At 36.4% G+C, this 27,855-nt stretch overlaps 1 protein-coding gene across 7 annotated transcripts; it reads right to left on the reverse strand.

Annotated features, from left to right (window-relative positions):
* Positions 1-846: 846 nt before the first annotated feature.
* On the reverse strand, positions 847-24,369 carry ari-2 (E3 ubiquitin-protein ligase ari-2). 7 transcript variants are annotated; one of them, XM_073988887.1, is made up of 5 exons: positions 24,011-24,369; positions 22,712-22,894; positions 6,014-6,621; positions 5,130-5,945; positions 847-2,316 (listed from the first exon to the last, which is right to left on the reverse strand). In XM_073988887.1, the coding sequence occupies exons 2-5, from the start codon at positions 22,776-22,778 to the stop codon at positions 2,170-2,172; spliced, it is 1,638 nt and encodes a 545-aa protein (XP_073844988.1). In that variant the 5' UTR covers positions 22,779-22,894; positions 24,011-24,369; the 3' UTR covers positions 847-2,169. The 7 variants fall into 7 exon arrangements, with proteins under 7 accessions (XP_073844988.1, XP_073844993.1, XP_073844991.1 ...); XM_073988892.1 differs by having other exon boundaries at positions 24,256-24,359; XM_073988890.1 differs by having other exon boundaries at positions 24,081-24,359.
* Positions 24,370-27,855: the final 3,486 nt, after the last annotated feature.

Genomic DNA, 27,855 nt, shown 5'->3' on the forward strand with positions numbered 1-27,855 from the left:
CTCGGTGATTGTTAGCCCGTATTGCACCCAAAAGATCATGAGAGGGAAGTGAGTTCGACTACTGACCAGAGGCATTATTAAGCACTATCATACGACGTCATATGAATCTGATTAACCATAGTACCAGACGGTTACTGAAGAAACCTATGTTATTTGGGCAGATTTCTTTTGCTATACAGTCTACAGATCGTCTATAAAGACTTCCCATAGCTCTTCTATAAAACCCCATTTAGCTCGTCATTAAGGACTATCCTGGGCTCGTCTATAAAGACAGCTTTAGTTCGTCTTTAACGACTCCCTTTAGCTCGTCTGTAAAGACTCCCTCTAGTTCATTTATAAAGGCTCCCTTTAGCTCTTCTATAAAGGCTCCCTTTAGCTAGGCTTTAGGATTGCCTTCAGCTCATCTATAAGGACTCCCTTCAGCTGGTCTAAAAAGACTCCCTTCAGCTCACTATAAAGACTCCCTTAAGCTCGTCTATAAAAACTCCGTTCAGCTCATCTATAAAGACTCCCTTCAGCTCGTCTATAAAGACTCGCTTCAGCCCGTTCATAAATACTCGTTTCAGCTCGTCTATAAAGACTCGCTTCAACTCGTCTATAAAGACTCGCTTCAACTCGTCTATAAAGACTCGCTTCAACTCGTCTATAAAGACTCGCTTCAACTCGTCTATAAAGACTCCCTTCAGCTCTTCTATAAAGACTCCATTCAGTTCGTCTATTCAGCTCCTCTTAAAAAGACTGACATAGGCTAAGGCTACAACAATTCGCTAATGATATTTTTGGTTTTTTTTATAATACGAAAATCGCATCATTTACCGAATCCACCTCAAAGAAAATTTCCATATATTTAATCACATTTATTTATGAATATTTAAAATTTATTTTCCTTAAAATATTTTAGTTACATTTATAAAAATAATAATAAAAATGTACAATGTTGTTATATAAAGCCAATTTCTGAGAAAAGGAACGCAAAATATATAGTTTCTTATGTGTTGTTTTTTTACAGAATTAAAATATTAATATAACAGGAAGGAAATTATATAGATAGATGAAAAAATAATAATTAAAGCATATCCGATATTTTTCTTTTATAAAACAAATTGCTTTTCAGTCAATATGTATTGCAACAATACACAATTATAATTTTATCATAAAAAAACTAAAAAATACAAATAAAACTAAAAGACAGTTGAGAAGAAAAATTAGGTGAAAATAAACGGAAAAGTATATTACAAAAAAAAAAAACAAATGAATCACTTATCTTAATATTACAAGAAAATATTCCCATACAAATAATTTGTTTTAATAAAATATTATAAAATACTTTTTTCGTTTTTAAAATAATACACATGAGAGAGAGGCCCGACAAATAGCCAATTTTGTTTTGTTACATTTATACGAAAATTCATTGCTAAGTGACGAATTAATTTGTTATTCTCGAATACAAATGGTTTTTTTGTTGATTTGTTATGAGAGAATTTTAATTTAATAATTTTGTTTGCAAAACATAGCTACATTTTGTTTTGTTTTTAATTTGTTAATGAACCTAATGTATTTTATTATAAATTTTAATATTTGTTTTTTATTATAAAAATGTACGAGTATGAGTTTTTTGTTATTTTTATAAAATGTCTAAGTGCATTTTGAGACAAGTGGTTGCAAATGTAATGTTTGAGAGGGGGAGGTCTTAGTTATGTTATGATTATTGGGCTGTCATGTTGATTCTTTTTGCGAAATGCATTTCTTCATTTCTTTAAATTCTATCAAATTAGATCACTTGTTGTTGTTTTCGTTAATAGTATTAGGTTATATATGGCCTAAGCTAAATGTATGTTATAATTAATTTTTTAATTTTCAGATTTTAAAATCTTATATTGCAGTTTAAACTAAAAATGTTTGAGTTTTTAAAACAAAATAATATTGTTTTGTTTATGATGATGATTTGTATCTACTAAATTTAAATTATTTTTGTATATATGTATAGTAGCTGATGATAATTATTGGCAAATACTAAGGAGTTCTATTGTTGCATATTATCATGCGTTTGTTTTGTTTTTGTTTTTCTTTTGTCATTTGTCTAAATACTTGAATTATTTGTTCGCGTTGAAATTATTGAAGCCTTGTTTTTAGTTGTTGTTGTTCTTTGTGTATTTGTATAATGGAAGTTTAAGCTTCAACCGGGAAGAAGTCTTTGAGCAATGTAGTGCGCCGTTTTTCAGCAATGTCCATTTGATTTTCTAAATCGCCTAGATCTGTGGTTTCGGCACGTTCAATTTTCCATGACAGATTTTCAATTTCAGCTTCAAGTTGAGCCTGAAAGTAAAGCAAATATGAGTTATAAAAAAAAACTCTAAACAAATTATGTTCAAATCGCAAATAAAGAGTCTTATCAACATTGTACAAAGTCTCTTTTTCCAACCGCCTTTAACGCTTCTTTTATGGCTGTCTATCACGACTCCTCTCGTCGCTTATAAAGTCTGATCGGATTTGTTTTTCTTTTTGTCGTTCGTATACATAACAAACTTCTCGTCGTCAATAAAGACTCATTTTGGATCATTTATAAACACTCGTTTATGTCAAACTCTCACTTCTGGCCGTCTATAAAGCCCGATTATAACGACTCAGCTCGTACATGAAACTCCCTTCATTTGAAGAATCCCTTTTTCTCGTTTATAAAAAATCCCTTCAGCTTGCCTATAAAGACGCCAGTCTGTTCGTCTATAAAAACTCCTATACTCATCTATAAAGACTCGCTTCATGTCGTCTAAAAAGGCTCGCTTCAGATCGCCTATAAAGACTCGCTTCATGTCGTCTAAAAAGGCTCGCTTCAGATCGCCTATAAAGACTCGCTTCAGATCGCCTATAAAGACTCGCTTCAGATCGCCTATAAAGACTCGCTTCAGCTCGCCTATAAAGACTCGCTTCAGCTCGCCAATAAAGACTCGCTTCAGCTCGCCTATAAAGACTCGCTTCAGCTCGTCTATAAAGACTCGCTTCAGCTCGCCTGTAAAGACTCGCTTCAGCTCGCCTATAAAGACTCGCTTCAGCTCGCCTGTAAAGACTCGCTTCAGCTCGCCTATAAAGACTCGCTTCAGCTCGCATACAAAAAAGACTCGCTTCAGCTCGCATACAAAAAAGACTCGCTTCAGCTCGCATACAAAAAAGACTCGCTTCAGCTCGCATACAAAAAAGACTCGCTTCAGCTCGCATACAAAAAAGACTCGCTTCAGCTCGCATACAAAAAAGACTCGCTTCAGCTCGCATACAAAAAAGACTCGCTTCAGCTCGCATACAAAAAAGACTCGCTTCAGCTCGCATACAAAAAAGACTCGCTTCAGCTCGCATACAAAAAAGACTCGCTTCAGCTCGCATACAAAAAAGACTCGCTTCAGCTCGCATACAAAAAAGACTCGCTTCAGCTCGCCTATAAAGAATCGCTTCAGCTAGCCTATAAAGACTCGATTCAGCTAGCCTATAAAGAATCGCTTCAGCTCGCCTATAAAGAATCGCTTCAGCTAGCCTATAAAGACTCGCTTCAGCTAGCCTATAAAGACTAGCTTCAGCTAGCCTATAAAGACTAGCTTCAGCTAGCCTATAAAGACTCGCTTCAGTTCGCCTATAAAGACTCGCTTCAGCTCGCCTATAAAGACTCGCTTCAGCTCGCCTATAAAGACTCGCTTCAGCTCGCCTATAAAGACTTGCTTCAGCTCGCCTATAAAGACTCGCTTCAGCTCGCCTATAAAGACTCGCTTCAGCTCGCCTATAAAGACTCGCTTCAGCTCGCCTATAAAGACTCGCTTCAGCTCGCCTATAAAGACTCGCTTCAGCTCGCCTATAAAGACTCGCTTCAGCTAGCCAATAAACTCGCTTCAGCTCGCTTATAAGGACTCGCTTCAGCTCGCCTATAAGGACTCGCTTCAGCTCGCCTATAAGGACTCGCTTCAGCTCGCCTATAAGGACTCGCTTCAGCTCGCCTATAAGGACTCGCTTCAGCTCGCCTATAAGGACTCGCTTCAGCTCGCCTATAAGGACTCGCTTCAGCTCGCCTATAAAGACTCGCTTCAGCTCGCCTATAAAGACTCGCTTCAGCTCGCCTATAAAGACTCGCTTCAGCTCGCCTATAAAGACTCGCTTCAGCTCGCCTATAAAGACTCGCTTCAGCTCGCCTATAAAGACTCGCTTCAGGTCGCCTATAAAGACTCGCTTCAGCTCGCCTATAAGACTCGCTTCAGCTAGTCTATAAAGACTCGATTCAGCTAGTCTATAATGACTCGCTTCAGCTCGTCTATAAAGTCTTGCTTCAGCTAGCCTATAAAGACTCGCTTCAGCTCGCCTATAAAGACTCCCTTCAGCTCGCCTATAAAGACTCCCTTCAGCTCGTCCATAAGTCTCCCTTCAGCATGTCTATAAAGACACCCTTCACCTCTTCTATAAAGACTCTATTCAGCATGTCCATAAAACCTCCCTTCTGTCGCCTATAAAGACTCCCTTCAGTTCGTCTATAAAGACTCCCTTTAGCTCGTCTATTAAGACTCCTGTCAGCTTGTCTATAAAGTCTCGCTTTAGCTCGCCTATAAAGACTCCCATCAGATCATCTATAAAGACAACTTTCAACTGGTCTATAAAGACTCCCTTCAGCTCGTCCATAAGTCTCCCTTCAGCATGTCTATAAAGACACCCTTCACCTCTTCTATAAAGACTCTCTTCAGCATGTCTATAAATACTCCCCTCTGTCGTCTATAAAGACTCCCTTCAGTTGGTCTATAAAGACTCCCTTTAGCTCGTCTATTAAGACTCCTGTCAGCTTGTCTATAAAGACTCGCTTCAGCTCGTCTATAAAAACTTCCATCAGATCGTCTATAAAGACAACTTTCAACTGGTCTATAAAGACTTCCTTCAGCTCGTCCATAAATCTCCCTTCAGCATGTCTATAAAGACACCCTTCACCTCTTCTATATAGACTCACTTCAGCATGTCTACAAATACTCCCTTCTGTCGCCTATAAAGACTCCCTTCAGTTCGTCTATAAAGACTCCCTTTAGCTCGTCTATTTAGACTCCCGTCAGCTTGTCTATAAAGACTAAAAAACTTCCTTCGGGCTGTCTAAAACTTTCGTTCCTTCTCACCTGTTGATATTCGAATAGATCCTTGCGTGAACCACTCTCCATAAAGTAAGCATATGGATAGGTATACTGTAAAGTATAACGACATTTGGCCAATAATGCAGCAGCATTAAATAAGTACTGCCAATCAATCCAGGTGCCACGACCCTTCATCACTTTCTCATTGATGCGTTGACGTAAACGATCCAGTGTCTGTTGTTCCAGTTGCATTGATTTCGAATGATTCTCCCAACGTTCATAGTAATGGAGGTATTTCTTTAAGGCTTCTCTGGCTTGTACATGTACCGATTCATTAGCGATATTAGGGTTATCCTTATACCGTGAACATTCATAATATTCGGAACCATGTGTCTTCCAATCGCCCAAACACATCCAACAGAAATCGTATTTACAGTTAAAACATTGCATGTGATTACAGCCACCGTTCTTTTCAATGCAAATGTGACACTTGGGACAGTCTTTGGTATTGGCACTGATGTAATTGGCCGTTTCACTGTCATCGGCACACTTGGTAAGCCACTTGCGTATAACTTGGCAATCTGTGGGCGCATGATAATCCATGCTACATTTGAAACAAAACGAAGTTGTACACGATGTGCACACAACACGCTTGGGTGCAATTTCTCGGGAACGGACAATAATTTGACAATTGGGACCGGGACAAAAACGCAATTCCGGATGTGACTTCACATAGTCTTTGAAAGCGAATTGTTGGTATTTTTCACGCATCACAGCACGTGTTACCAGTGTAAGCACCAAATCTTCAGGAACACGAACATTGCACATTTGAGCCATACAACCGATTTGAGTGGAAATTCCCTGGAAGCAAAAAAAGTGTTTCATTAAGAATGGGTTCGATATTTTCCATGTACTTTGTGAGGACTTACTAGGAATATTTGTGTTTCGAAATACATGGACCAACAATCTTTACAAAATGAATGGCCACAGGATAGGCTATAGAACTTGTCACCCTGTTGGACTGTTGCACATACGGGACACATCATTTGGCTACGGGATAAACTGTTACTGCTGTTACTAGCTGTGGGTGTGGTAGTTGGCGATTTACTATAAGTACTAAGGGTACCCAGGGATGGTGGTGTTACCACCGCCACTGCTGCTGTTGTGGGCGATGATGTGGAAGATTCTGTTGATGTTGCTGATGCTGTTGTTGTTGTAGCTGCCGCAGCCGCACTTGTTGTCGCTACATTATCTACTTCTAATGAGGGATCTGTATTATTGCAAGCAGGTTTTATTCGTGTCTCCACCAACAAGGCATTGGCATTTTGTCGATATTTATCAACTACCACCTGATTGATCCATTGATGTTCCAACAACAGCACCTTGGCCAATGATGGTGTAATTTGTAATATTGTATTCAATTTTTCAACAGATTCATTGAGTAACTTTTCAACTTCTTCAACTGTCAGGCATTCATATTCGAAATATTCTGGATCTGTTTTCTTGGGATCTAAGTGTTCAACATCACAATCTTCACCTGTAATGGAAGAGGAGAAAAATATATTTAGATACAAATTCTGATTAAATGAATAAAATTGAGGACTTAAAAATATAAAAAGAAATATGATCAAATATTGGTATTGGCTTCAAATCCACCTCTTTGGGATGGGGGTAGAAATTGAAGACGTGTCATATCTTAGTAAAGTAAATTATCAAAATCTTATCTATTTTTTTTTAATTTTTTGTTTCAATTGCAGTTCTGTTTCACCCATTGGTTGGTAGGTATGTAGGTCAGTGCACCTTTGCATTTTATATAAAAAAATTACATTTTACTGTTGTTGCCATAACGCGCCAGGTGTCCGAACAATTCAAATGCAAATTAAGTAGAATATTTTGCCAAACACCTGCCTAAATAAACGTGAATGATTTAGATGTGGAATCGTATACGGAAATATTTTTAAAACAGGTTGAATCCGATTAAATCAAAACTCAATTATTTGTAGGCTGAATAAGTTCCTTGACCTGCAGATTAAATACACACATTGCAGCTGATTACAGATGATGACACATTACTGATAATGACATAGGGAAAAAAGTTTCGGAAAGAAAGTGGAGGGAAACTTTATATATCATCCGAAAGCAGTCTTTATAGACGAGCTGAAGGGAGTCTTTATAGACGAGCTGAAGGGAGTCTTTATAGACGAGCTGAAGGGAGTCTTTATAGACGAGCTGTAGGGAGTCTTTATAGACCAGCTGTAGGGAGTCTTTATAGACGAGCTGAAGGGAATTTTGGTAGACGCAATGTTCTCGGGAAACATTTCATTAAAAAATTTGAAAAATCAATACAATAATTTTCTTCTATAGTTCACTTCCTTAAATTCCATTCTATATTCACCTTTTAATTCAGTCGTGGGCTTTCATGCCTACTTCAATGCAGAAACGTTACGCATCGATGAAACTATCGATTAATTTATTTATTTACTCTAACTAAAAAAAACGTTTCCCAGCGGCATATAATAAAATGCCATTGCAAGAGCTATACATATGCATGGACAAACATTGTTTTTATGAAGAAACGCTTATATTTACTCGCTGCTATTATTTTCCGATAGCGGAAAAAGAGAACAGAAAAAAAACTGATTATATGAACCTTGTTTTTTGTTCAAATGGTTGGGTAAACACTATGAAGGTTACATCGGCATTTAACATTTATCTACCATAAACCGATGTGATGGTGATGACGACGACGATGATGATGTGATGTCGCCGCTAGACACATAACGTTCATAACATAACGCATGCAATATTGTTTTACCCCCAACAAGCCGGCAGACAGCACACTTCAGGTCTTCCTCGCCGCCATCGTCTCTTTTATTTTGTAAATTGAAACAAAAACAAATCAAAGTGCTGTAGGTAGACATTTTGGAATCATGGAAACATTTCGTATATCGTTGGTACATACCATCAGTTATTAATAATTTTTATTTATTATTTATCCAAAGACAATAAATCACTAAACTATGGAGGGGGGATTGTTTTTGAAACAAATGCGAATGTAAACAAAATAGGTATTGTATTTGTATTTTTCTGTGATTCAGTTTATCAAGAAGAAGAAAAAGTAAAACAAACACCAAATTTTTTTTTTTCGAAAAATGACTTGAGTAATTAATGTTTCATTGGGTACCCTCGAAATCACTCGACCATACAATTCGAATGCATTTTTACCTACTTTGGTATTCGTTTCTTCGTCAATGGACGTTTTACCACTAGCTGTTTGCTTAAATAATTGTGAAATATGGCGCCCAAGTAAACTCTTAAGGAAACACTACGCAGTTTTTTTATATTACGATGTCATGTATAAATCCTTCAGAGCTGGAGTATGTCTTTATAAAGGACCTGAAGGAAATCTTTCTAGATGAACTGAAGAGAGTCTTTATAGACACGCTGAAGAGCGTATTTATATACGAGCTGAAGGAATTTTTTAAAAACGAGCTGAAGAGACACTTTATAAAAGAACTAAAAAGAGCATTTATATCGGAGGGGAATCTTTATTTACTAACATACTGGGAAAGATCATAGGAGGTCCAAGGGCTTATAAAGATAGTACACTATGCACTAAACAACACATGGTTCAGATATGACATCTGCATAGTTGGTTCCACAATGAGATCTGTAGCAGCCACCTTATCAAAATGGGTCTGGCGGTGCCGAAAAAATTAAAAATGTCGGAGTATTTGGGGACATTTAAACTACAATATTGAATCCGATTTTTTTAAAAAATTCACGAACATTCAAAAATATTTTTCAAAAAGCTCACGAATATTGAGAAATACTTTTTTAAAAACCCCCAAATCTAAAATCATTGAAAAATATTCTTTAAAAATCGACGAATAATTAAAAATGTTCTTTAAAAATACACGAATATTGAAAGCAATCTTTAAAAATATCAACAAAAAAAATTTTAAAAATTCACGAATATTAAAAAAAATATTTAAAAATTCAAATTCAAATCCACGAATATTAAAAAATATTTTTTTAAAACCACAAAAATATTGAAAAATAATTTTTTCAAAAATCCACGAATATTGAAAAATATTCTTTAAAATCCACGAATATTGTAAAATATTTTTTTAAAAATCCAAATATAAGAGTCCATGAATATTAAAACATATTTTTTAAAAAACCACGAACATTGAAAAATATATATTTTTTTTAAAATGCACGAATATTGAAAAATATTTTTTTAAATCCACGAACTTCAAAAAATGTATATTTTTTTTAAATCCACGAACTTTAAAAAATAATAAAATATTTTTTAAGAATCCACGAATAGTGATAAATATTTTTAAAAAAATCAACGAATATTGAAAAATATTTTTAAAAATCTACGAGTATTGAAAAATATATTTTAATCGTTTACGAATATTGAAAAATATTTTTCTAAATGTTTACGAATATTGAAGATTAGTTTTAAAAAATTCACGAACATTCAAAAATATTTTCAAAACGTTCACGAATATTGAAAATTATTTTTTAAAAACCTCCAAATATTGAAAAATTATTTTTAAAAGTCTACGAATATTGAAAAACATTTTTTTAAATCTACTAATATTGAAATGTTTTTTAAACAACGAATATTAAAAAACATTTTTAAAAATCTAAAAATATTCAAAAACATTTTTTAAAATCTAAAATCATTGAAAAATATTCTTTAAAAATCAACGAACATTGAAAAATGTTCTTTAAAAATACACGAATATTGAAAGTATTCTTTAAAAATATCAAAAAGAAAATCTTTAAAAATGCATGAATATTAAAAAATAAATCTTTAAAAATTCATGAATATTAAAAAAAAATCTTTAAAAATCCACGAATATTAAAAAATATTTTTTTAAAGCCACAAAAATATTGAAAAATATTTTTTTTTTTTCAAAAATCCGCGAATATTGAAAAATATATTTTTAAAGTCCACCAATATTGAAAAATATTTTTTTTTTAAATCCAAATATATTGAAAAATATTTTTTAAAAATCCACGATTATTGAAATTCTTTTTATACCCTCAGCATTTATGCTAACGAGGGTATATGAGGAAAAGTCAAAATTTTTTAGTTTCCATGAAGCCAAGGATTGCACTATTATAATACGCGAACTATTGTAGTTTACCAGTAACTACGACTATTGCTGGATTAATTTAGATGTTTTTGTACAAAGCTCAAAAATTTAGCAAAAAAATTTAATTTACGTGGTAGTTACGACCGCGTAAAGGAAAAAACATAGGTAAAAACACGTTGAAGCTAAACAGGTTTTTTACATTGCTATTCGATTTCTGATGAAACCATTCAAATGACGGACATCTGTCCAAAGTAAAAGTAGGAGAATACAAAATGAAGATTACACTTCTAATGTATCACTTTCCAAAATGTCCACTGCATCCACCTTTTTTGGATGCTGACATTTTGAAGCCGGATTTCTTCAGGTGTTTTTTGTATTTTTTATGTAACTGGGACGCGCATTCGGATATTTCGAAAAACCAATTATAGGATTAAAGAACTCGCGATTTCGCATAATCTGATATGTATATTGAGTATGTAGCCCACACAGCAGCAGAGTAATCTACTGCCAAAGGCCAAAATTTAGTGCGATATTTTTTCTAAAAAACCTATTTTTTGGGTACAGTATTTACAATATCGTTTTGAGTGTGCTGGTACCCCGCGATATTTTAGTTTTTCGACGATCCGGATCATATGAATCACAGATCGTAAAAATCCATCTACTAGAACGGCGGAAATGGCTACTGCAAAAATTTAAAAATTTGCGAAAAATGTTTTTCAAAATATCGCTGACTAATTCGCGTTTTATGTGGATCGTTTCCATTTCAATCAAGAAAGTGAATCATCACTCGCGTTTGTGCGAAAACAGCGGTTTGAAAAATTTAATGGCATGGGAGCTGTATCCGATTTATCCAAAAAATACTGTGTGATGCTACATCCACGGTTCTTGATGGATTTTATTGAAATATGTTTAGATCGATGTATTTTTTCACGGTTGATAGTGTATAAGCGTTATACAGTTTGTTGCACTCTAAACTGCAGACGATGCTACATCTTAGCGCCCAAAGTAAATCCTGGCAAATGTGTACGAATTAAAAGAGAAGAATTCGCTGTATTGGTAAACCGCATGCGCATCAAGTGATTTTGAGGATTTCGCGATTTACACGCATTTCAAAATGAACATTACCCGATACAATTTAATTTCAAGATTATACCCGATTTAAAGCAACCCAACATTTATTTGAAAGATATCCATATCTTCTGCTAGATGTTAGCGTGTTTTCGAGAAGTGATTAGAATAAAAAATGTGATTTATTGCGTGAAATTTAACTAAAATAGAAGAAAAACTCCGACCTATTTTTCTTACATTTTGTTCAACTAACTCACAAAATAAATTTTTATAAATATTTTCTCTTACAAAAATTTTATAAATTTCCTCAATATATTTTTAGTTTTTTTGCTTTAATATGCAAACCGCTAAACGGATATGTATAGTTTTGGTTTCATTTGAATCTTCGCGATGTATAGATTACGTACATATTTTTTTATATATTTTTCAGATGCATAAACAGCTTGAATTTTATTAGAACAAATTGTAAACTACCAATTGTTTTAAATGCTTTCCTAATTTCCGCGAAAATTTACAACTTTTTCACTAAAGTTATGGGACCTCAGTAAACATATAGTATGTAGGGAGCCCCTAATTAAGAGAGTTTCTCAATATAATGATTAGAGTCTTTTAAAGATTTTTTTTCTTTTTATCAGAATTGAAACCGCCATAACTTTTGCGCGCAACAACCAAAATTAGTATGTCGAACAGATTTAAGAATGGGATTTTTTTCCCAATCTATGTACCAAATGGAAAACTAACGGGCAAAATGTGCCTCATCGAAATAATGGTTTTAGACCACAAGTATGTTTGGACGAAATGGGTTTCAGACAATTTGGAGTCGATCCGTCTCTCGAACGGATGAACCGATTTGGTCCAAAATTTGGCTTTTGTCCAAATTTAGTTTAAGTTCCAAGATGGTTTATATCGGTCCACTCCTTCCGGTATCTCCCCCACAAAAGTTCGACAATGTTCGGAAAATTTGTGCGCACTATAACTCTTGAAGGGAGTAACCGACTTGGTCCAAAGTTTGCACATCGTGAAATTTCTACCAAACTTAGATGAGGTTCCAATATGGACTCAATCGGGTACCTTCCACACAAAATTTCGGAAAAGTTCAGTTTAGGACCTGCTCTCGAATCGTTTTGATTATTGTTGTAGCATCTTATATTAACGGCCCCCCATACGGCGGTACAATCAGGGGCAAACCCCTACTTCCTGAGAAAACAGCCTGAAAGGTTCAAAAAATCCCTATGAAACCGTGTGTAGTGGTTGGAGCGCAACATAACTCTAGAACGGATCTGCCGATTCGGTCCAAAATTTGGATTTAGTAATATTTTGTCCAAACATAGTTTAAGTTCGAAGATAAGCCATATCGGTCCACTCCTTCAGGAACCTCCCCCACAAAATGTCAAAAATGATCGGAAAAATTGTTCGTACGGTGACTCATGAAGGGAGGGGGCTGAATTGGTCCATACTTTACACATCCTAATATATCTCCCAGATATAAATCAGGTTCAAATATGGACTATATGTGTCCACTCCATCCGGTACCTCCCACACAAAATTTCGAATAAGTTCACTTTAAGACCTGATATCGAATCACTTTGATTTTTGTTTAAGCAACATGCATTCGCTGCTTCAATAACGATGGTAAAAGTTTTTTTAGGGGCAGGTCCATACTTCTTGAGCAAACAGCCCGAAGGGTGTAAAAATCCCCTATGGCATCAATGTAGTGGCTGGAGATCCACTTCCATAATGGTCAATGTCGATCCATTCCTTTTAGTATCTCCTTCGCAAAACTTTTGATCCTTAATCCCAATCAACATTTTTGTCGGTTCAAACGCCCAAATTTTTTCTATATACACAGGCTGAGGGTATATCTCTGTCGGCAAAGCCGACTGATACTTTTTTACTTGTTTTTAATTTCAAATTACAAATAGAAAAGCTCGAATTTCAAATAAAAAAATTAAACAACAAATGGAAAAATTCGAATTGCAAATGAAATAATTCGAATTTAAATTACAAATGAAAAAATTCAAATTATAAATGAATTAATTCGAATTTCAATAGGAATTCTCAAATTACAAATGAAGTAATTCGAAATTCAATTGGAATTCTCAAATTACAAGTGAAATGTTTCGAATTACAGCTGAAATTAGTCGAATTACATGAAAGGTGTAGTATTGACATTTTTGAATCCACGAATATTGATATACATATATTCTTCAATAATCCACGAATATTTATTTATTATTATTTATTGGAAACCGTTTTTAAAAATCCACGAATAATGATAAAGAAAACATTTTTTACAAACCACGAATATTGAAAAGAATATCTTTTAAAAATTAACGAATATTAAAAAAACCACGAATATTGAAAAAAAAAATATTTTTTAAATATCCACGAATATTGCATTTTTTAATGCACAAATACTGAAAAATATTCTTTAAAAATCCAAGAATATTGAAAAATCAATAAATATTAAAAAAAAAATATTTTTATAAAGTCAATTAATATAGAAAAAAGTTTTAATATTTTAATCCATTGAAAGATATTGAAAAAATATTTTCTATTTTCAATTCAATTCAATTCAATTTATTTTCATAAATGGGAACCTAGCCCATAGGGCCAAGAGCGGTTCCAAAAGCTACAAAACATACACTACTCCAAAAGCTTAAATCTAACAATAAATTTAATTTGATAGTCTTAAAATTCATTAACAGGATGTCATTAAAGAAAATATGAAGATCTGTTTAGTAATCAGCTAAGCAATATTAGAAATAAGGAACATAAACAATCATAACAAAAATTTGTACTAGTCGAAAAATTATTAATCTTCAAAATCACTCCGATTGAAATGTTCAAATAACTTCATTTTATAACGGATTAAGGAGCCACTGAAGGTCTTAAGATCTTGCGGTAAACCATTGAACACAAAAAAAAAAAAAAAAAATATTTTCTAAAAATCTACGAATATTGAATATTTCCTAAAAATCCACGAATATTGAAAAATATTTTCTATTTTTAAAACTATTTGTCCGCTATAGTCCATATCCGAACTTTATATTTGACAGGAATATTACGAGGTGCAAAGGTTTTACCAACGTCAATCACACTATCCGATAGTGCCCACCTGCTACTTTATTTAGTCACTGTAGGATTTGTATAGCTTTTGGTTCATTATGGACTCTCTCACGAAAAACAGAATATCTATCTAGTGCCTTTGTTAAAATTTCAGAACGATCGAGCAGCCCTTAAACTTCACTTAAGCGAAATTTTCAACTAGTTTGAGGGAGGTACCCGATGGTGTTATCCAATATAGACTTCTTGTAACTTGATGTACGTTAGGGATTCCCAATTCGTCAATTATCGTACTCATCAGTTTTTCTAGTTGATTACGAGGGGCCGCGAGGACAACCTCTGCAAAAAAATTCAAAACGATCCGAGACATATGTATACTCAATCTACGCTTTTGCGAAAAAAAAAAATTGAAAATTTATTTCTGTGGTACCCGAAGGAATTAGCCTGCATAGTCCATATTCGAAGCTATTCTACATCCGGAAGAAAAAATACCACGTTCAAAGTATGGACCAAATCGGTTATTACCATAAAGTTATCGTGCGCACCTCTCTTTAGCTAAATTTGTTGATCGCTTTGGGGGAGGTACCCGAAAGAGTTGACCGATATGGGCCATCTTCTTGATCTAGAATTTTTATTTATTATTTTCAAAATTTGTTACCAGGTTTATTTGCCAATATAGTTACTTTTTATTATTTGCAAAAAAAAAAAACTTTTCAAAGTTTTGATCAAATCAGTAGATCCCTTCGAGAGGGACGGACGAAGAGTACTAAATTCTACAACCCGTTTGAAACGGATTTCGTCCAAAAATACTTTTTGATCTTACCAAAGTGTACATACTCTCGTTAAGTTAAAGACAATCCTTTACTAAGTCCCAATTTACATTAGGCGAGTTTACTTGCGGCAATTGTCAGTTTGTAGGTACCGGATTGACCCGAAACCAAAAGTGTTTCGGCCAGCGGCTGCCAACCCAGCATTATATGCTGCTACAACAACAACAAATTTACAATCGCCCAATGTAAATTGGGGCTAACCCTCAATTATAGGTACACAAATACTGAGAACCCCTTTTTAAGCCAACTGAAAATCTTCTCGCAACATGGAAGTATTGGACCCTATGATGAAATATCCCAATAAAAGTATAAAATACCACGTAGGGTGACACCATGCTTCATACAGCAACATACCTCCTCAGTGGCAGAAAGAAATACACAATCTATGGTGAGTGGGGGTCTGTATGTTTTGAAATTGCAGCAGTTAAGAAAGACAAAACGTGATTCAAGTGCGAATGTAAGATTTTCAAGTTCAGTTGAGGTTTTTGTTATTTCACGTACATTTTGTTGCTGTTTTCTTTTTAATATTTTTTCTACGTTTGTTTTCTTGACTGTTGTTTACTTCTTTTTTATTGCACACAGCAAGTCGTTCAATGTACTACCTACTATATGATGATGACAATAATCTATGGTGGGGGTCCCCCATCCTACCTATGAGTGAGTAGTGTATTGCTTTTATTGTTATTATTGTTTGAGGGTTAAAGGAAAGGAAATCCGTGGTCTGGTTAATAAAAACGATGATGGTGATGACAAACACAAATGTTTCAATCAAATATAAACCTAAATACGTTGTATATTGAAATAATCAAATGCCCACCAAGACCTTCCTTATTGGAAACTACTTTCCTTTAATTTCTGATAACAAGAAAGGAAACAAAAACAATGCTCGTGCAGTTACCATAACCAATATTACGTGCACTCGGTCGCATGGACGGACGGACAGACACAAGACAGGAACACCAGCAAGTTGCTCATTGATTCTTGAGCCACTGCTGCTGCTTAATGGTGTAAGAGGTCATTAACCATCTTAACACTAGACTACGAGATACTATTTTTCTTCTTATTGCTTCTTTTTTCTCTTTCCCTTTCTTTTCCACTTCTTGACGGCGATGTTCTAGTGTGACCTGTTGTTGTTGTTTTTGCTGTTTTTACACCCGGCTTGTATTGGGATTTTTCCTACACAATTGTTAGTGTTGTTCTTTTCGACTTTAGATTACGGTTCATTGTCCACTGGTTGATTGGTGGTTACCTGTTTCAATGTCGATGTAAACAAAACAACAATAACAAAAGATGAAGAAACTTTTTCTTTCTTTAATTGAGATAAAGCGATAAAAGAATTATGTATTGAGAAAGAAACATGTTATTGTTGTTGTTATTCCTAGAACTCAAAATGTCAATATTTTTATTGATTTGGAGGGATGGGCTTCAAATTAGGACTATTTTTTTAAATTTACGTATATTCAAAAGCATTCTTTAAAAGCCCACGAATATTGAAAAATAATTTTTAAAAATCCCCGAATATTAAAAAATACTTTTCAAAAATCCACGAAAATTGAAACATTTTTTCAAAAATCCACACAATATTTGTTAAAAATCCATGAACATTGAAAAAATTTTTTTAGAAATTCACAGATATTAACAAATATTTTTTTTTCTTCTAAAAATCCACGAATGTTGAAAAATATTTTTAACAGGTAAAAAAGTATCAGTCGGCTTTGCCTACAGAGATATACCCACAGTCTATGTGAATTCCAACTTTCATCTACGGACAGATCGAATTTATTTATGGTATTTTCAGAATTTGGTGGCCCTTTTTGGACATTTGAGCTTGCCGACAAAAATGAGGATTAAAGTTCAAATGTGTTGCGGAGGAGGTACTAGACCGACATAGTCCTTTATGGAAGTGGATCTTATTTTGGGAGTCATATCTTTTCGATAGATATCGCGCCCACTAGTCATTTCAGTGGGTCATAGTAAAACTTTTGGACTATTATGCCAGGAAACATGGACTTGTCCACGGAAAACATAATATCGCTGTAAACAGGACCACAACGAAAAGCTTCGGAAGCAAAGGCATCGAAAAGCAAAGGAAACCGCACACGCAGCCTTTGTTGTCCCAATCCCATAGAATGCAATAGATTTCATGACTCGGAAGAGCATCAAGGTCGCTGCGGTGCAAGAAACCAAGCTCAACAACAACTGTAGCTTACAACATTGTGACATAACCATCGTGTCACCTGGTCTGACAAATGACGTTACCTGGCAACTCGTCATTTCCCTTGGATCAGACCATCTCCCCATAAATGTCTCCATTAGCAGACCACCCCATCTCATTACCTCTGAACGCCGCACATTCGTCAATCATAAGAAAGCTGATTGGCCGGGTTTCAGAGAGTTCGTCAATCACCGCTTCAGAGAACTGCCCAATCCTTCTGATGTTCGGGTAGCGGAAAGGACGTTCCGAGGCATCATCACTGCTGCAGCCGCTCGCCATATCCCTGCTGGTCGAATACCCGAAGTAAGACCAAACTTCCAAGCAGAGGCGACGGGATTAGCAAATGAGCGTTGTTGTTGTTGTAGCAGCATGAAACCTACGTAGAAGCATAGGTTTGATGCTGGGTTGGCCGAAACACTATGGGCGCTGGCCGAAACACTATGGTTTCTGGTCAATCCGGCACGAAAGAACCCGCTGCCGTTGGCTTGAGCAAATGAGCGTGATGAGCTTCGCCGAACCAACCCCAATGACCCCAGAGTCAGGGAGCTGACACTGGAAGTCAACAGGCTGGTCAGCGAGCATAAGCGGAACAAGTGGTTAAATCATTTGAAGAGTTGCAAAATTGGAGCCGGTATAGGTGAATTGTGGGCAACGGTTAAGTCACTCTAAAATAGGACCTCAGTCACGTTTGGCGACGTTACGTTGACTGACCAAGAGGTGCGCAAGTTATTTCAATCGACAGTTTGGCGAGCACCCCGAGAGTGACAGGGCTAAGAGAAGAGTATTACGTCGCATCAGATCTCTTCCTGCCGAGGAGGAACCATCATAGTTTACAATGGATGATGTTGCGAATGTCATCAGGAACGCTAAATCATCCATAGCGATGGGCCCTGATGAAATCTCCATGGTAATGCTGAAGCAGCTGGATGAGCCGGCAGTGGAGTATCTCACTAAAGTTCTCAACTTGTCGCTATCCACCCTCATTGTTCCCGAAGTCGGGAAAATGGGAAGGGTGGTCCCACTACGGAAGCCCGGCAAGGATGCCAGCAAAAGTGAATCGTACAGGCCGATTTCGCTTTTGTCGCCCGCAGCAAAGACCCTTGAGACCTTAGTCCTCCCCAGTATCAGAAACAGCTGTCAAGTTGCCGATCATCAGCATGGATTCCGTAAGCAGCACAGCACGACAACTGCGCTGCACGCCATTACCACACATATTTGTCAAGGACTCAACCAGAGATGGCCGTGCGATAGAACAGTGATGGTGGAGCTTGACTTTTCAAAAGCCATTGATACAGTCAGGCACTCCACGCTGTTTGAGGATATTGAGCAGACAACCCTCCGGCCAAGCTTGAAACGTTGGATAGTCAATTATATGTGCGGACGCCAGTCGTACGTGGAATTCAGGAACAAGAAGTCCAAGCACCGTAGAGTGAAACAGGGAGTTCCCCAAGTGGGGGTGATATCTCCGGAACTGTTTAACCTCTACCTCTCCTGTATTCCGCCCCCTCCAGACGGCATCGAGATCGTCACGTATGCGGATGATTAGATCCTGGCGTCTGGTACCTATCCTGATGACATCTGTGACAGACTGAACAACTATTTAACCGATCTTACCACCTTTTTCCATTCGAGCAATATGCAGATTTCCGCCACAAAATCAACAGCCATTCTGTTCACCACATGGACAGCGCAGTTTGGAAGAGAATTGAATGTCGTGGTCGACGGTAGCAGAATTCCGACCACAAACTGCCCCAACATTTTAGGGGTCACATTCGACACTACTTTCACGTCGTGCGCGCACCCCACAGCTATCTGCGACAAACTGAAAAGTAGGAACAAGGTCCTCGAGTCCCTAGCCGGCAGCACTTGGGGTGCATATAAAGAAACCTTGTTGACCACATATAACGCGATAGGTCAGTCTGTGGTAAGCTATGCGGCGCCAGTCTGGTCCCCGAGATTATGCGATACGAATTGGAAAAAGATTCAAACTTGCCAGAATGCCGCCCTGAGAACAGCAACAGGGTGCCTCCTCAAATCTTCAGTGGACCATCTACATGAGGAGGCAAAGATTCTTCCAGTAAAGCAACATAATGAGATGCTTTCGTTGCAGTAACTGCTTGGTTGTTACCGTGTGAGCCATCCCAATCACCATCTTGTGGATAGGCCCGGCACATACAGGCAGATCAGGAAGTATATCCATGCTCTAGAGGCAGAGGTCCAACGATACAGAAGAGAACCCCTAGATCAACAAGCATATCAAGCAGGTTTAAATAGTATTCACACGGATGCAGTTGCCAAGGCCTGTAAAGCTGAGGAGCGTCAGCTGCCACGACAAACCAGAGTAGTTTTGGCCCAATTACGCTCAGGATATTGCAGTCGCCTAAATTCCTATTGGACGGGAATCGATCGCACCGTGCCAGACATCTGCCCAGTGTACGGCATGGGCCCGCACGATACTAAGCACCTATTCAACTGCCCTGCCAAACCTACTCATCTAAGCAGCCACTTTCCTGAACGAACATGCAAACAAAATAACTAACACTGTTACAACAACAACAACCCAGGCATGTCATGAGACATCTTCATGTTCTAGAAAGGGGGTCCAACATTACAAGAGGGAACCTCTAGATCGGGAAGCCATTAAGCAGGTTTGAATAGCATTCACACAGATGCAATCGCAGTTGCCATAAACAACTATCTTTTGAATTCGGAGTGCATGCCCATCGTCAGCTGCCATGACAATCCAGAGTAGTTACGGGTGGAGGACTGTTTCAAACCACCTCTTTGCTTCATCCTCATCAAACCCAGCATCTGCTAAAACAATAACCTAGCCTCAATTCCACGGCAGCGGGTTCTTTGTACCGAATCTAACCGAAATCAAAAGCGTTTCGGACCAGCATCAAACCTATGTTACAACAACAACCCAACCTAAAGTTGGGACAGCAACACAAGGCTGGAAGTAGATCTCCACCTGACGGCCTTACCGACCCACTCATCAGAAATGCATACAGTCTTTCAAAAGGTGTTTTTAGCTATCAGGAAGACATCCCAGTTGGTTGCAATACATGAACCATGTAGAATGAAAAAATTCTGAATAGTAAAACTTTGTTGTGTTCCCGGCGATGGCCGAATACGGGGGAAATGAACTTGCTCATAAATGAGCACGGTGTGGCTCTCAGTTGGCCGGTCAATAATTCGAATAATCTGCAGCATATCCAGGACAAGATCGCCGACATATAAAGTAGAGACGGAAATCACTGTGGTATCATTACTGCACGTTTATGTTCCTAACTTCAAGATGGAATGATAATGGTTTTGACGACTGTAGACCGTCAAGCATCTATCTTGTGTGTACCTCATGTAATATACAACAAGATATTGACTATTTGGCACCTATGATGCAGATTGTCTTACTTTCTTATCAGACATCGGTTTAATTATCCCAGGCTTCCTTGCTTAGGACTTGTCATAGTTTAGTTGTTCACCTTTGCTTTTCACTACTCCATAAGCGTGCACCATTCTCTTCTCCGCCATCTATAGCTACATTTTCATACTACCAAAAATAAACACAATAGAGTGTAGAGTGGCTGCTGTCCCGGTAGTTCCGAATCATATAATCTAGTCAAAATGGTGCTTGAAATAGTAATCTTACCCAGATGTTCAGAAAGACAGGGTGAAACCATAAATGCATACCCAGCAAAATTTGACGGAAGGGGTTCTTTGCGATGACGTGATTTCATGTCATCTTTTGCATTGGTTCAAAGGAAGTCGTGAAAGATCCGATCTTTTCATTAGGATTTGAACCAATGCAAAGGATGTCGTGAAAGGTCCGATCTTTTCATCAGCATTTGTACCCATTCCATCGATCCAATAGAGATGATGTTTGTGTTTTTATTTACACACCTGTTTATTGTCATTTTGGTATGTTCCAGTACTGCAAAAATCTACTATTTTTTACTATTTTTTCCGATAACATAAAGGAAAAATTATTATCGTAGTAAAAATAAGTAGATTCTTGCAGTTTCTGGAACAGACCAAAGTTGTTAGAACTGTCGTCGTGATGTTGTCTTACATTTCCTGCATATCAAACAACTAAAACTTCTAAACAATTGGTATTATATGAAGTCCCAACCATCGAGCTAAAAATAGAATCGGACTGCACACATTGCTATTTTAGAAGTTCCCTTGTCTGTTCTAAATCTGACATAGAATGAAATCAATCAAATCTCGCTTCTTGGAATTTGAAAAAAAGTCCGAAACGAAAAGGAACAAGAATCTGAAAATAAAGAAGAAACTACTTTTGGAAAGAAACAATTAAAAATAAATTAATTAAGCATAAATGGTATTTTCCATAAAAAGTCTCTCCTCCCCGTTCGCTACATTTTGTTCTTAGAGATCCCTATAGCAAGCCGGGTTGTAGATCCCTACATATTTCCGTCACTAAACAAAAGAGTATAAATTACCAAAATGTTGTTCTAAAATAACAAAATTATAAAATAAAAGTAATTTACGAAATAAAAATACTTAAAGGAGTGCATTTGGAGTCCATGTCGAAATCTGAACTGGTGATGGGAAGATAATTGAAAAAAACCTTTTGTAAGATGAAAGAATATCAGTTGTGGAGAAAGGAGGAAGTAATCTTTTACGTTGCAGCGGTGGTGATTACATTGCAATTTTGGATGTAAACTTTTGAAAAACTAAACTGATAAATTAATTGTAATTATTTCATGAATTCGTTTGAATTAATAAAGAGTTTTGTTTTCCATGAAAACCATATTTCAATACAGCATTTCCATTTTCCAAACAAGACATGAAAATTTCATGGGGTTGGTGAAAATGACATGCCAAAGCATTGGTGGAAATGACATGTCAAATCATTGGTGGAAATGACATGCCAAAGCATTGGTGGAAATGACATGTCAACGCATTGGTTAAAATGACATGCTTAGGATCCAGAAAAGAACGTCATCTTTTGGGGTCCACGCTCATATAAAATTCATCGATGAAGATGCTAAAAAGATGACATGCTAGATCACTTGCACCCATGATTGAATGTCATCTTTGGCATCGAACATTTTGCTGGGTATCAATGCTGTTACAGACCTGGCAAATCCGCATCAAAGCAGACCTGAGCCGTATCGCCTTCTTTATCCCCTTATTACATATTCCCCTATCTTTATCCCCTAGAACATCGATGGTATATGATATTTAAAAGTTAGTCTAAGCTGTTGTGATCTTCTCAGGCACTCAAAATTCATTCTCATGAAATAAATTTTAAAAAATGATATTTAGAAAATTATACATATAGGAGATATATTTAAAATCAAATCTTACCTGAATTATAGTAATCATCATATTCACAATCATTATCAGAATATTCCATATCCGAGTCGGCTGACATGTTTAATCTCTGTTGTATAGTTCTTTTTGTTTTCTTTATTCCTTTATGTGATTATTTATGGTGGCAATTCCTTGTTATAATTCTTTCTTATTTTAAATATTATTTTTTTACTATTTCTGTGGGAAATAAAAATTATCAGATCAACATTTATAAAGCACCAAAAGGTTAAGGAAAGAGCAGACTTTTTTCCGATTAATTTTAGTTTTCCAAATAAATGTAAAATGTTGATCGTTAAACCACTCCGCACCGACAAATGAAACTCTTGCATAGAAGAATATAAACGAAAATAAAGAAGAGCAACGAATTACCCGACAACCACGGGGAACCGACAGACAATGTGAACAAACCCGTGCCGCACACACACTCAACTGTTTCACTGGCTGACTCGACGACTCTGTGTGGTTGTTTTGTGTTGTTGGTGGTAGTGGTGCTTACAAAATGACCCCTTGCGATGCAAAGTGGATGTGTGTAATAAACGAGACGAACGAACCAAATACGTAGGGGAGCTCTACTGCTGATGTTCTCCACAAACAATGATTACAGACGGACGATTGCCTGCTCTATAACTGCACAACACAAACAACATCAACGATGTAACAATCAGACGAGGGATGTAAAAACAGGCTGGCATAAAATTATTTGAAACGAAAGAAAAAGTACAAGTAAACACCACCAGCCAGGATGAGTAAACACGATGAACGTACCAAACCGACCGACTGATGAAGGTGTTACTACAGCTGATTATTGTTGTTCTTTTTCATATAAAACAAATTTCACAGGATATGGAATTGATGGTGGATGATGAATAGAAGAAATGTTGTTTTTGTTGGTCTGGTATTTTGATCCATCAACTGAGTTTGTTCTTTTCAACACAAACTTCTCTTTGCTGCACCACGAACAAACAACACAGAGTTGGATGGTGTTGGCAGGCAGGGAGGCAGAAGGGGCTGGGCAAAAATTGTTTTGCGTTGTTGTTGTTGCTGACTTTTGGCTTATGGATCAGGGTGGTTGGTCGATTTGTATGGATGCACAAAATTCCACGGGGTGGTGGTGGAGGAGTATGTTGTCAACTTGTTTTCGCTTTTATTCCTCCAATGCACAAACGGGGGATGATAGAATTGTGCATAAAGTTAATCCTATTCTTATTTTTTTGCAAATAAATGGTAGCTCGTTTTTACCCTACATAAATTAAATATATTTGTAAACTTTAATTATTTCAACTTTGCACGTACAAAGAAGTTTACTTTTCCAGAACTTTAATTATTGCAACACTACTAACACACACGTAAAAATACTACCAACCAAACCAATGACCAATTCCAGTTGAAAGAACGACAAAGGAGAGGGGATTTTTTTACTATGTTCCTGTGTGTAGTATTTTCTTCTACGTTGTCTTGTTTAACATTTATCATTGGCTTTTTATTTGTTCAAAATCGTCCACTTCACTAAAAATTGTTGTCGTTGTTTTTGTATTTACTGTTATTTAGCAATTTTATTTAATTTTGTTAGCACTTTTTTCTTTTTTGTCTATTCTATCGGAGCTGTAATTTCTTCTGTGGACGTTAGGGATCCATAAAAGTCATTTGGGCATAGGGTTTACTAAATCGATTATTTCACAACTTATCGATAAATCATCGATATTTGTTGTGTAAAGTGGCAGCACTCCGAATTGAAGTGGGGTACACACGATCAGCTTTGACTGTCAGTTTTGCTCAAATAATCGGTTGCTTGCCAGTGTGGCCGCTAATTTTTGTCAGTCATCAGGCAACCACAAAATATTTTTTGGTTACTGTACAGTTTGACATTTATCGATATTTCCGATCGTGTGTACCCCGCTTTATGTACCCAGGCCTTTAAGGCAGCAGCAGCCACGTCGCCTGGCTTACTTGAGGCCCAGCCAATTTCGAACTAGGTTTCCCCATTCTTCTTTATTTATTTTAAGGCCTGGGTACATAAGATGTCTCTCCTGCTTAATTTCTGACATAATAAAAATAAAAGAATAAAGAAGTCCGAGACAATTTCGAACTAGGCTGTCCTTTTCTTTTTTATCCCTTTCGGCCCCGCTCCAGAACCGAATGTCTAAAAAATATTTTTTCGTGATAGCAATGCTTGTTAGCTCCAAATTAAGGATTTTTGAAGATTTCAAACTTCGGGAGTTATTGGGGAACCAGATATTGGAAGTTGCTTATAAGCAACTTCGGGCCGCTGAGGTAGGATTTGATGGCATTAAAAAATTAAAACAAGTTTATAAGAACATACAAATTGCTTGTTATTTATTCTTTAAGAATCATTTTTGATATAATACCTTAGTATGATAGGCTAGAAAACAATTTTTACTTGTATTTGAACATAGATGAGCACCACACTTTGACACAGGTGTTCCTGTCTTGCTAAAACGACGTCAACCTTTTTCTCACATACCACCCAATGACGAATTTGGCAAGTCGTAATTAACTTTACGGCGCTTGGAACTGGAACATGACGCTCGACTCTCTCTGGATACTTTACAACACGTAGTTCAATGGTGCTATCTTCTAAAATCTCCAAAATTTCGTTCAAACCATTCTACATAAACTCTTCTTCTTCATCTTCGCACTCTTCATCAGAAGACTTGTTTCAGTCGAACTCCAGTATGGCTTGTATATTGTTTCCAGAGCCGTTTAGGTGGTTTGTTCATATTTTCGATTTTAATGGTTTTCACTATCACCGTGGACCAAAGTTGCTTATAAGCAACTTCAAAAAAGAAAAAAATATTGTAAAGGAACAATGTTTGTTTTGTTGTTTTATAACTATACATGTTAGTAATAACACTGCGTTTTTATTTTTTAAAATTATTATTTATAAATATTTTTTTTAAACTTTACTTTATGCGCTATTTTTTAGAGCGCGCGATTTGGTAGACTTCATAGTGAATAATGCATAATAAATAGGTCGATCGTCACATAACTGATATTTTTGCGGTTGTTTTTTATTCTCAGAACTTCAATTAACCAAACCAATGCGAGTTTTGATGAGAAAATCAAATCAGTTTCAAATTAAACCATGCTAAAAATCGAAGTTGCTTATAAGCAACGTTGGGGTCGAAAGGGTTATTCTTTTATCGAAAGCAAGCAGGCGAGGCAGCTTATGTACTCAGGCCTTCAAGGTTACCGGTAGAACCGGTAACAAAGCCAAAAACAAACATACAAATTCAATTTTCTTCATTTAGTTTACTGTTTTAATTTAGTTTTGCTTCCTTTTCTTTTTTTCTTTTTCCTTCATTGTCATCTTCAAACATTAAGTCTGTCTGGTTACTTTCCTAGAAAATTGTAAAATTGTAAAAGTAAACAGACACTTTCCCAGCAAAAACCAGCAAGCAATCATCTGACTTGCCAAAACAGAACAATTTGTCCGCCAACAAAGGAAGCAAAGACGTTGTATTTTATTAAAAATAAAAAAGAAAATGAAACAAAAAAGTATTTTTCCACTTTACAAATTTGTTCTCCATAAAACAATACAATTAGACTATGATATTTCCACAATAAAATTGTTTTTAATGTTCACAAACATAAATCAACAAAAAACTAAAAACAGTTTTCAGGAAGAAGAAGAGCTTGCAAGTGCTTGCTAGAAGAAATTTGTCCAGCAAGAATTTGCAAGCTCTCAGTGAAAGAACTGTCAAAATGTCTCTCTCGAATCGCTCTCTTTTGCTGGTTTTTTGTGTTAACAGACGACTTCCAGCAACAATTGGTACAAGTTGTTACAAATTTTAGGGTAACCAGACACAGCTATTGTATGTTGAAAAAATAGTTTGATAATTTTTTACCCGACGAAATTTGGCACCCTGTGGTAGAAGAGAAAACCATTTTTGATCTCCAATTGTGTTTTTATCAATTTTTCTTGTTTCATGCGCTTATAAAGCCCTAAACACATCCAACGTTTGAGTAAAGTTTTGTGTCATTTCTGGTAGATGAATAAAAAACAATTTTTCTTTATTCTTCTACCAGAAATGACACAAAACTTTACAATTGCATGAAATTATGCGTCTCTAGATCGACTTCCATAGTAGTCATAAAATTCCTGTAGTGGGGAATTCGATTTAAGAACGCCTAATTTCATGAAATTTTTTAATGAAATTCATGGACCGGGACATAAAAATTAAAATGTCTTGGTCCCGGTCCACACTAGAGTGATTTCATTAAAAAAATTGCATGAAATTATGCGTCTCTAGATCGACCTCCATAGTAGAGTAAAATCATAAAATTGTTGTAGTGGAGAATTCGATTTAAGAGCACCTAATTTCATGAAATTTATAATGAAATTCACGCTAGTGTGGACCGGGACTTGGAAACAGAAGAACATGAACAAAAACAAAATATGTGAAAGGAAAACAAACAGAAATCGATGATTTTCATTCATAATTTTTCAACTGTGTTTGCGGTTGTTTCGACGCAAGTTTTGGGATTTTGACAATCAATACATGAAGTCAACTGTCCTGTCATGTGTAAGCGCAGGGTAAATGTGCCTTGGCCCAGCAGGAACAATGATAGTTGTGTTCTAGAAGCTGTGCCAATTTTGTACCAGGAAATTGTTCCCTTAATCCAAAATCTAGCAAAACTTGCATTTGAGTCGTTTAGTCCACTTTTTGAAAAATCTTAAATTTAGCATTTATGCTAACGAGGGTATATACACTATCATACGGAAAAAATGTACCTCATCGAAATAATGGTTTCAGACCCCAATTATGTTTGGACGAAATCCGTTTCAGACAATTTGGAGTTGATTTAGCCATGTCCGTCCGTCTGTCTGGATGGAGCGCACGATAACGCTAGAACGGATTAACGGATTCGGTCCAAAATTTGGCTTTTGTAATATTTTGTCCAAACTTAGATGGAGAAGATGGGTTATATCGGTCCATTCCTTGCGGTACCTCCCCCAAATGGTCAAAAATGTTCGGAAAATTTGTGCGCACGATAACTCTTGACGGGAATAGCTGATTTGGTTCATACTTTGCACATCGTAACATTTCTACCAGACTTGGGAGAGGTTATAATATGGACTCTATCGCTACACTCCTTCGGGTACCGCACAAAAGTTC

The sequence above is a fragment of the Musca autumnalis genome, unplaced genomic scaffold, assembly GCF_047663935.1.
Source record: "Musca autumnalis isolate F117 unplaced genomic scaffold, ASM4766393v1 scaffold_5, whole genome shotgun sequence".
Lineage (NCBI taxonomy): Eukaryota > Metazoa > Arthropoda > Insecta > Diptera > Muscidae > Musca > Musca autumnalis.

Coding starts and splice junctions, on each gene's coding strand:
- ari-2 (XM_073988887.1), bottom strand. CDS start 22,778: ATGTCAGCCGACTCGGATATGGAATATTCTGATAATGATTGTGAATAT. Junction 6,622..22,711: donor TGATGATTACTATAATTCAG/GTAAGATTTGAT, acceptor CTTCCATTACAG/GTGAAGATTGTGATGTTGAA. Junction 5,946..6,013: donor TCGAAACACAAATATTCCTA/GTAAGTCCTCAC, acceptor TTTTGCTTCCAG/GGAATTTCCACTCAAATCGG.